Raw genomic sequence first — 11,377 nt, 5'->3', positions numbered from 1 at the left:
AGCATTTGCCAAAACGTTTGAACAATAAAGCATGTCGCTTTTTAACGTCTATTTGGGCCGTTATTTTCACCATTAAACTTATGAACAGATCCGTATATAGCGTTCCTTAGTATCATAAATTTTAACGAAAAAAAGATCTTTTGACAAGAAGCTATAGTATCACTTGACATCGTGTATTTTATCCGTATTAATATTAATGGACATTTCTAGCAGTTGTCCACAAAGTATTATAATATAAAAGTAGGTTATTGCCTTTACTTAAATCATACCCTATTAGTTGTTTAAACGTGTAAAATAAAAATTTTCAAACATTTAAAAAAAAAATTTGCTTCGCAATATCTAAATGTAATCATAACTTTACTATTCGCTAAAAAAATAGCCTGAATTTAAGATTTCGCGTGAAATTCACTTGTCATACAAGTTATGATTATGAGCTCGCCAAGCTGTCAGCCTCTTGTGAAGCAAGCCGCCATCGCCCGCCAGAGGCGACAAAGAGCTAACTACGTTTCCATATTTGTGGCAATTGCTGGGCTGCGGCCTTTCAGACAGCGCTAAAACGGCTCGCTGAGCTGTCAGCCTCCTGCGAAGCCATCCGCCGTCGTTCGCTAGAGGCGACAAAGATCTGAAGTCGTTTTTCAATTGTGGCAATTGCTGCGCTGCGGCTTTCCAGACAGCGCCAAAACGGCTCGCTAAGCTGTCAGCCTCCTGCGAAGCCATCCGCCGTTGTTCGCTAGAGGCGACAAAGATCTGAAGTCGTTTTTCAATTGTGGCAATTGCTGCGCTGCGGCTTTCCAGACAGCGCCAAAACGGCTCGCTAAGCTGTCAGCCTCCTGCGAAGCCATCCGCCGTTGTTCGCTAGAGGCGACAAAGATCTGAAGTCGTTTTTCAATTGTGGCAATTGCTGCGCTGCGGCTTTCCAGACAGCGCCAAAACGGCTCGCTAAGCTGTCAGCCTCCTGCGAAGCCATCCGCCGTTGTTCGCTAGAGGCGACAAAGATCTGAAGTCGTTTTTCAATTGTGGCAATTGCTGCGCTGCGGCTTTCCAGACAGCGCCAAAACGGCTCGCTAAGCTGTCAGCCTCCTGCGAAGCCATCCGCCGTTGTTCGCTAGAGGCGACAAAGATCTGAAATTGTTTTTCAATTGTGGCAATTGCTGCGCTGCGGCTTTCCAGACAGCGCTAAAACGGCTCGCTGAGCTGTCAGCCTCCTGCGAAGCCATCCGCCGTTGTTCGCTAGAGGCGACAAAGATCTGAAGTCGTTTTTCAATTGTGGCAATTGCTGCGCTGCGGCTTTCCAGACAGCGCCAAAACGGCTCGCTAAGCTGTCAGCCTCCTGCGAAGCCATCCGCCGTTGTTCGCTAGAGGCGACAAAGATCTGAAGTCGTTTTTCAATTGTGGCAATTGCTGCGCTGCGGCTTTCCAGACAACGCCAAAACGGCTCGCTAAGCTGTCAGCCTCCTGCGAAGCCATCCACCGTTGTTCGCTAGAGGCGACAAAGATCTGAAGTCGTTTTTCAATTGTGGCAATTGTTGTGCTGCGGTTTTTCAGACAGCGCTAAAACGGCTCGCTGAGCTGTCAGCCTCTTGCGAAGCCAGCTGCCGGCATTCGCTAGAGGCGACAAAGATCTGTGCATTTTTTGCTGAAATTCTTGAAAGTTTGAGCAAAACGCGCAGAGCCCTTTTAAACCACACGGAGCGCAACTGAGCAGAAAAATTGAAGTCTTTTGAAATGTGTTAATGGTTGCTTTGCTGGGCGTTTGAGTTATGTTTTGTCGTATGGCCCTACTGCAGGGCTCGAAATGTTCGTTCCAATAGCTTTGTTCGGATACAGGGTTCGAAATGTTCTGAAAGCTCCTAAATGCATTGTTCTACAAACCCCTAAATGTAATAAAATTTGCAACAAAATTTTATTCCAAATGCAATACCCTCGATATATTTGTTGTTATACTGTATAATAAAATTTTAGATCCCTAGGATTTTGGGCTAAGGTTGCTCTGGCGGCCATTTTGTTGGTGGTGGGCTAACTTGTTTTGAGTTTCCGGAATTCTATGCTCTTATTTCGTTCTATACTAACGCAAAAATAGATCAATAATGACGCTTTCAGCGTGTAACAAAATAACAATTGTTGCGACAACAATAAAACTTTGTTGAAACATTTTTCAATAGTTACACAATATTTTAAAATCCCGGGAAAGTCGATGGAATGTTTTTATTACATATATCAGTGAATTTACAACTGGAATTTCTCGGATGATATCGGTATTGGATAACAAATTCACGATATTATAAAAAAAATAACTGAAAATTTAACCGTCAACCAGCATCACCGTACAGTGTGAGACTGGGTCGTAACTGCAAGTGAAAGCAAACAGGTACGGGCTGTTTATGAGCCTAAAGTACACTCTGTTACGTCACAAGCGCGAGAATGCCCCTTTTCGTTTGAATTCTATTTTCAAACTGATAGCTTTGTTTGCTTACAGGCAGTAGGCGCTTCTATAAGGTTATGTGACAATGCTCTTATGGCTTGTTTGAGTTGAAACTAATTTCATTTTGTTGCGAATTAACCCTGCTTTGTGGCCTCTGCGACCGTTTATCACTCGCCTTCAAAAAATACGCGCAATCGAACTAAGCGCGTGTTGGGTTACAATCAGGATGCATTGGCCCTATTGCGACCTTAATGCCTTCCGCCAAATATTCCACGCTAAGTATATTGTCCTTTTAACTTCTAAACCAAGTAGAGCGTTTGATGCTTTAGTAAGCCATGCTTTGGAGAAGTTCTAGCGATTACTTTTACCCAACTATAAGTAATCAATTTTCCATATTGTAAAATGGTGAAAATGTGTATACAAGGTGATTTTCCAATTGTTTATCTCGTTGTAAGAGTGTAAATAGCACACTTTTAAAACCAAAATGTTGTTTATTTTGTAAACTGTATTGAAACTGGTATAACGTTAATTTTGATCCATTTATTAAGGATAGTTTAAGAATTTATGATGGGAACATTGAACGCAAACGCATAATTAATAAATTGGGAATTACATTTTGTGCTACAAGTATAGCACATCCTTCGAAACACATAAAATCTGTTGCCTTTTTTTACCTTTTTTTACTTTTTTTTTTAGGGTTTTACTAGCTTCCATTATAAAATTCATTGTTACCTACAACGAAGAGCGGCAGTTTTTTGAAAAGAGACGCTGTCTGATAAAACGTTACAACCATCGTGAAATGCGCAAGAGAAATACAATTGAATGATAGGCTACTTGGAACTAGAAAATTTCGCCAATACCCCTTGGTTAAGACAATGTTTAACCTTTAAGGCCACACACGTGGGCAAACATGTATATTTGCTTTTCACATGGACTCTGGGTGCTAAGTTAAGGTGTATGTATATTGTCTTAAGTCCCAATGGCACACCTATGTTTACAGGTTTATAATTCCCACTGAAAAAGTCAAAAGCCCCTTCAGAAAAACACACAAACATTACAAATGCGTTGCCAATCCGGGAATTTGGTTGCGCCATTACCAGTATACAGAAGCACGTGAAAGTGTTTCAGCCACTTTAAACGCGTGTGGTTTTGTATATTTGCTTTAGATATGTTGCGGCAAGATTTATAACCTGTTGTTATCAGTTTTATAACCTTGACGCAAGTGGTTTTATCGCCCTAGGAACGTGTGTTGGAATGTGACGGCGGCTTGCCTCACGAGAGCCTTATGGCGCTGTCTGAAAAGCCGCAGCGCAACAATTGCCACAATTTGGAAACCCATTTCAGCTCTCTGTCGCCTCTAGCGAATAACGGCGGTTGGCTTCTCGAGAGGCTGACAGCTTAGCGAGCCTTATGGCGCTGTCTGAAAAACCGCAGCCAACAATTGCCACAATTTGGAAACCCATTTCAGCTCTCTGTCGCCTCTAGCGAATAACGGCGGTTGGCTTCTCGAGAGGCTGACAGCTTAGCGAGCCTTATGGCGCTGTCTGAAAAACCGCAGCCAACAATTGCTACAATTTGGAAACCCATTTCAGCTCTCTGTCGCCTCTAGCGAATAACGGCGGTTGGCCTCTCGAGAGGCTGACAGCTTAGCGAGCCTTATGGCGCTGCCTGAAAAGCCGCAGCGCAACAATTGCCACAATTTGGAAACCCATTTCAGCTCTCTGTCGCCTCTAGCGAATAACAGCGGCTTGCCTCACGAGAGGCTGACAGCTTAGCGAGCCTTATGGCGCTGTCTGAAAAGCCGCAGCGCAGCAATTGCCACAATTTGGAAACCCATTTCAGCTCTCTGTCGCCTCTAGCGAATAACAGCGGCTTGCCTCACGAGAGGCTGACAGCTTAGCGAGCCTTATGGCGCTGTCTGAAAAGCCGCAGCGCAGCAATTGCCACAATTTGAAAACGTAGTTAGCTCTCTGTCGCCTCTGGCGGGCGAGCTCATCATCATAACTTGTATGAAAAGTTGATTTCAGGCGAAATCTCAAATTTGGGCGATTTTTTAGCGAATAGGTAAGTTATGATAACATTTAGAAATTCGTCGGCAATTTTTCAAATATTTTGTTTTTAATTTTAGGTTTAAAAAAAATAATTTATTTTGTTACGATGTATGTTTTAGTTTTGTTTTCAGTTATGAAAGAGTTCAACTAAAATGATGTATTTAATTTCGATACGATTTTTGATTTATATGCAAAAAGTTTGTCTGCACAAGATGATGATTTATTTTACAAGTTTAAACAATTAATTGGGTATGATTTACAAATACTTTATGGCTGTGTGGACAAACAGATTGTTACTTAAACAACATGCGATGATTAAGTTCCAAACATTAAGGCGTGTTATTCATTAAAGGACTTAACGGAATAAATTTCCCTTCATTAAATTAAACTACTTTTATGAGTTATAGTAAGATTTATAAGACCATTACATAGATTTCATTTTCTTTGTTGAACATAAAAATCTTCCCAAAATGCTGTCATTACTTTCTTTAAAATTGAGACATCACATATAGCATTTCTTTATGAAATGATACCCATAAAGTGTCACATTTATCAGGTGTAATTATCCACTGTTTAAAATCCACTGTTCCTAATTGGAAGTTGACAGTCATCGATGTTGCTCAACTATAGAAAAAAACGAGTAGATCCCCCTAAATTATCAAAAAGTTCTTTTTTAAACTGATATGTATTGTCTATGTAACTTTGTGATTGTATTTCAAAAGACAGCGATAACCAAAGCGATGGATAACTGTCACCGATATATTGTTAATCACCTGAAATGTTTAGTTTTGTGTTTTCAATCCAGTACTGGACTCGTTGCAGTGTGTATGCTTGCCGTGTTCATTAAAGTAATGCCTACCTCAAGTACGAATGTAAATTTATCAGTAAACCCAATAATGATATGTTCCACCAGCGGGCTATCGGTAATTTCACGAGAGTCTCGATTATTTTTGTCCAATTTTGTTTTAATAAAACGTCATTAAACTGGTTTAAAAATATAGATTGTAAAACTAGCAGTGTTGTAAAAATGTCATTTAAAAATGACCAAAGTCCCAGTCAAGTCATTAGTAAAATAGCTTTAGTTCAAGTTGTCTATTTGAATAAATACCAAGTCACTTCCCAGTCCAAGTCATAGGTGCTGAAGTCAAGTCTCAGTCAAGTCATAATTAGGGCAAGTCAATTTTAAGTCAAATACTTTTCATAAAAATGAAACGTTAAACTACTAGAATTTTAACTCTTACGATTATGAGCAATAAATGAACTAAAAAATAAGAAAAACGAACGCAATTTTATAAAAAAAGAATACATCGTTGTAACCCAATTCATTTATCCAAAGGACTTAAGTCAAGTATTTTGTCCGAAAGAGTTAAGTCAAGTTAAGTCACTTCTTCGAAAGACTTGAGTCAAGTCAAGGTATTTAAAAACAGTGACTTATGTCCACTTAAGTTAGGTGATTGACTTTAGTCATTACAACACTGGAAACTAGAGAAACCAGATGACAAGTGGAAGTATCGATAGTTGTACGATACTAGGGTAGTATCTTGCCAGATCTGATACCAAATTCATAGAGGTTTTTCAGCCATGCGTTTTTTCACAGTTTGGTGTTGTTATCGCAGTATTCAGTCTATCGTGCTTTAAAGGGTAGCTAACGTGTCGAAATTGAGTTCTTTCGTCTACCTGAACCTTAATTTCCTTGTTTCTTTGCTTTACAAATCGTGCAAATAAAATATCTTTCTACCTAAAAAATATTTATCAAGTCAACAACAATTTCTCCCTTTCAGATTAAATTTTGAATAAAATAGTAAGTTGACAATTTAAGTAAACCTAATTGTCAACTGCTAAAGTAAATGTTAGTCTGCTTACCTGAAAACATCAGTTTTTAAATTATCAATTTTGCTTGTTTGAGTATGGTAATAACGTCATCTTTGAACGGATTGGACGGTTGTGCGTTTTGCCCAGAATAGAGTATGGAAATGCCACATTGACCTGACTATTCATTAACAACACCGAATAATGAAGCACTCGAAACGTGCATAAAACGTTTTGCCTGCACCATCAATACGGACGCCGTACTATCCCTCAAAATATCAGTTTTGTACCGGCATCCCTATGATAAACCTATTACCAACAACAACACGCTTTAAAATTGTTTTCAGGCAGACATAGTGATTGCAGAAACTGTACTTCCTTCTAATTATCTTATATCTTATCGTGGTTGTGGAGAACCTGGGGAAAGGATTCAGCTTCCAACAGCACTAATTCAAGGGCGTACAAGCTATAAACCAATAAGTAGTGACAAACTTTCTGAAATTTTGCTGTCAGTTTAGGTTTGAAATATAATTAAATCAAGTGCAATGCTTAAGAATTTTCAAAAAAGTACTTTATGTGGACGTGAATTTCACTGGGTAACCAATGTCTTGAAAAAGGAAAATTGTTTAAAATGGCCTAACGTTAAGATATTTTACAAATGACTTTAGTTAGTCAATTCAAATCGACTTGAATTTTTGTTATTTTCGAAACATTGATAGATAAAACGCAGTACGAGTATCCAACCCCATGTACGGAAGTAGGTAGCATTTTGAGCGTTTCGATTAACTCTTTGTTCATTTTCAACGTAGAGTTATTCGAAACGTTCAAAATGCTACATGCTTCTGTGTGGGCTTTGATATTCTTACTATATGTCTTACTACACCCTTCAACCATTATGCTCCTAAATTGATAGATAAATACTTTAGTAAAACAACAACAAAAAATACCACAAAAAGTAATCAGGCCTAATCAGCCTGATGATATTTAAATTGTTGTCTTAGGCAAAGTGTTGCTACGTTTCTGGGCTCAACTCAGGTGGGGAGTAATGGATGAAGATGGAAAGTTTTACTTGGACGACAACGGGACGCCTCAAGCAATAAGGTTAAAGTTATGGAAGCTGAATACTAAATTCTGTATCTGATTAAGCAGCATATATTTAGTTTCATATAAAGATCTTTAAACATAACGAGCGAAACTCTGTATTCATAAAAACAATTGACATAATTTGCGATAACCGATGGCTTTATATTAACTTTCGTGCAGCTAGCCTATTGATAAATATACCTTGAGTATTGAAGTGCACCAAAAAAGCAAGGCTGCTACTTTACAAAATTTTATAAACACAATGTTGTTGCCGGTGACACTAAACGTGAAAATAGACATCTATTTAAATTGCAAAAAAAAACTTCCTTGTGGTAGCCAAAGAATTTTGTTTTTATTTGGTTAGAAAAATAATAGTAAATAATAAGATAAAGGCTCTGAATAAGAACATTTAACTTGTATTATTATTTATTCTCGAATCAGAATTGCTCTTTCTATAATAATAAAATAATCTTAGTTCAACTAAATTAAAAAAAAAATAAGATAAAAAATAACCTAGCAAAACCTTTTAGTATTTAACAATGACAACTCTAATGCTTTGTCTTGTTGTAGATGTCCTCTGTCTCTTAATGGGACATATTTGGAACCAAACAAAACGCCCTGTGTAGTTAATACAACTACTCAGCTCTACGAAGACACCTGTTGGTTCAACGTTTCGGACAATATGCAGCCAGATAACCTCTCAGCCTCTATAATGTCACATCAGTTCATTTCACAAGTGGGCGCAAAGATATATTCAGCTGCATAAATTCACAGTGATCTTAGCACTATGATACTTGCTCACAGTTTATTGACGACGTAAACATTTTTTTTCAAAACTTATGTTTGGGTAGTTCGAACTCTTCTTTTATCACATTATGGCCAAAGTCATTTGAGAAGTCAAAAATGTTTTAAATTACTTTCCTCAGGTGACCAAGTTTTGCCACAACAACGCTAGCGACCCTGTAAATCTGCACAACCAGGACGCGCCCAACAAGCAGAACAGGTTTTGTGGGCGACGAAGTACTTGGGAAGTCGTCATTTCTTCCGAGGACTTTGCATCGAACCAACCAAACCACGCTTTGGATCTCAACGTGAACTTTAAAGTGGTTCAGGCCAGAAGCAGCCCGGTCTATGTGCTCGTTCTTGATACTTCTGGAAGCATGAGAGGGGTAAAAGTTATTTTCTACAATAGCTACAGTGCCCGATAAACTATATCAATTTTACGATTGTACTTTATAATGGTACTTTAATTAATATGGTGTTGCTACCAGGAATGTTTCAATTGTAGAATTTTTATTCCGGAAAACTTTACTAAAGTATAGCAACTTTTCGATAAACTGTTCTTCTTTATGGCAATATTGCTACTATAGGCAAAAAAATACATATTTACCAGACAAAGAGTAGGAAATAAACTTTGGTATTTTATTAAAATTTTGCCGGAAGATCAAGTTTACAATTGAATGGTACTTTAATTTTGCCTACATCTAATTACTAATAATAATTAAGCTATATCTCCTTGATATAGCATCTGAGCCATTTTGTTTAACAGTTGCTTTCAAAAGGAGTCGCAAAGGTCCAGCAGTTTAATAAAACTAAATTTTTATTAATAGAAACACAACACAACAAAGAAGGCAATCTGCCTTATATTGTATTTCAATTTGTAAATGTTTCTTATTCCATTTACTCTAAAACGTCCTGTTTTCTAGAAGGCAAGCTTTCTTCGAGGGTTGTTTAATTATCGCTTTATTTTGTGTTCAGTGGCGGGCCCAGTATTATAGTTTGGGGAGCATGAACGTTTTCAGAGATGACGTCAAAAAGTTACGTCATTTAGCAATTATTCTTAAAACAATTGTCTAACGAACTCGTGCGCAAATATGCTTTTGATAAATAGTTTATTTTTTTTAACCTTAATGGGAGCCGCTAAAAGGGCGGTTAGAAGTTGAATGCGGCTATCGGAGCCGCAGTTGAGAACCCCTGCTTTAGGTTATATCTCCGGTCACGAAGCTATACTAGCATTTTAGCAACATTTTGGTTTTAAACGGACAATAGAACGTAGCGCTCTATTTTGCTATACTTTAAAGTTTACACCCTTATTATAACATATTAATTATTGAATTGCAGACGAGGTTGGAAGATATGATATCTGCTGCAACGGCATTTCTAAACACGTATGCACCAAATGGATCTAAAGTGGGGATAGTAGAATTTTCGACAAATGAAACCATCACCAGCAATTTAACTCAAATCGATGGAAACAGAGATACCTTGGTTTCGCAATTACCAACTACAGTAGGTGGTGGAACATGTATCGGTTGTGGAATTCGGTCTGCACTTACGGTAGTAGTTTTTATGGTTTTGCTCTTTTACTTATGTTACTAATAATACCGTATTATCTTCGTTATAGGTTTTAGATGCTGACACTCACGGGACCAACGTTATTGTGTTGACTGATGGAGAAGAAAATCGAAACCCCAACGTGTCGACTACACGAGAAGACGTTCTAAGCAAGGTTATGTCTAAACAATTGTTTTAACGTTATTTACTTATTACATAACACAAAACTACCACCTACATCTGAAATAACTGGTTACATTTAAATGATTTGAAACTGTGTTTAAACAACTCAGAGTATTACAAAGCTGATACTTAATTTTACAGTTATTTAGTACATAATTTCGTGGTCTGCGGATCATATGAAGATGATCTAAAAGCATTATAGCACGAAAATAAAATTAAACTATTTTAACTCGTATTTTGTTGCACTTTCAATAAACAGGGAATCTGTCTTCGCGCGATATTCTTCGGAGAGTCAAGCGGAAACGCAGATTTGCAAAGTCTGGCTGAAAGCAGCTGTGGAAGTTGGTTCTACAGCAGGGATGGAGAGATTGGAGATCTTCTGAGCACGTTTCAAGCCACTGCTCGCATTGATGATGGAGATATCACCAAACAACAGATACAGGTTGAACAGAAAACAGATCCACGTTGCAATTTTAAACATGTTAAGTTATGCTAAATCATCTATTAAATAATCGTCACGTAACCTACAAATTAAATTATCATTTAAAAAAGTAGGAAACAAGTAAAAAGGTTGTACAAATTTATTCATTAATAAATAAGGAATCTGAGTCACTACCCCATACCTAGTGGTGGTATTGGTACTTGTCCGATACTAGGGTGGTATCGGTAGAGAATCGATACCATAATAATAGTGTATTGTAAGTCACGGTTTGAAATCAAATATAATCTAGCAGTGAATTTTTTTAAATGGCACATTACCAATAAGCACAACTAAGTTTAAAAAAAATACATTTGCATTTTTATTTTGATTAAGATTACTCGTATCTTACGGCTTCCTTGACGTAACAACGTAATTGTTCCCGAAATATTTAACTGAAAGTATATGTGTCATTTTATAGCAAACATCTTCTAAAATAAATATTTGAGGTGTTATTTACAGGTTTCAAACGACCAAGTGACAGCATCCACAGGCCAGAATTACACCGGCACCATTAACATTGATTCCACCATCGGAAACAACACCAAGTTCCAGTTCAGTTACAGTTCCACACAACCAGTTATTGAACTGACCAGTCCTGGTGGTACACGTCACTGTTCGTCAGCACTTACAAATGGGTGTACCGTCAGCGGAGTGGTTGATTCAACTGCGAAAACTGTCGTTTTTACCATACCTGGAACCGCTGAGGTACAGTTTGATTAAAAATCTTAAAAGTTAAAACACAAAGAAAAATTCAATACAGAAACTTCAGAAAAACATATATTAAAGGCGAATGCGTATTTTAACAATCAATCAGTTCTTCAACTTACCCCTCTGTACTCAGGGCCGTTGAGATACTGAGGCCTTAGACCATGAAAAGATTCGGGCCTCATATTTTCTAAGGTTAATTTTTTTTGTCTTTATTTTATTACTTTTTGTAGCTCGGTTTACAAAATTGGACCCCTTAGGCCTACAGTACCCTTTATCCGGCCCTGCCTGCATTAAATGTTTTTGTTG

General features: G+C 37.8%; 1 protein-coding gene across 1 annotated transcript; it reads left to right on the top strand.

Moving 5' to 3' along the window:
* The first annotated feature begins 7,285 nt into the window (after window positions 1-7,285).
* On the top strand, window positions 7,286-9,898 carry LOC146170372 (calcium-activated chloride channel regulator 1-like). The gene is made up of 5 exons (XM_083388535.1): window positions 7,286-7,383; window positions 7,936-8,101; window positions 8,292-8,534; window positions 9,487-9,654; window positions 9,770-9,898. The coding sequence occupies exons 1-5, from the start codon at window positions 7,328-7,330 to the stop codon at window positions 9,896-9,898; spliced, it is 762 nt and encodes a 253-aa protein (XP_083244661.1). The 5' UTR covers window positions 7,286-7,327.
* The last annotated feature ends 1,479 nt before the right edge of the window (window positions 9,899-11,377 follow it).

This window comes from Ascidiella aspersa, chromosome 1 (assembly GCF_963924565.1).
Source record: "Ascidiella aspersa chromosome 1, kaAscAspe10.2, whole genome shotgun sequence".
NCBI lineage: Eukaryota > Metazoa > Chordata > Ascidiacea > Phlebobranchia > Ascidiidae > Ascidiella > Ascidiella aspersa.
Note: the sequence above shows the minus strand (reverse complement) of the source record. Positions and strands in the feature narration are given on the sequence as shown.

Coding starts and splice junctions, on each gene's coding strand:
- LOC146170372 (XM_083388535.1), top strand. CDS start 7,328: ATGGATGAAGATGGAAAGTTTTACTTGGACGACAACGGGACGCCTCAA. Junction 8,535..9,486: donor CTTCTGGAAGCATGAGAGGG/GTAAAAGTTATT, acceptor ATTGAATTGCAG/ACGAGGTTGGAAGATATGAT. Junction 9,655..9,769: donor TTTCGCAATTACCAACTACA/GTAGGTGGTGGA, acceptor TCTTCGTTATAG/GTTTTAGATGCTGACACTCA.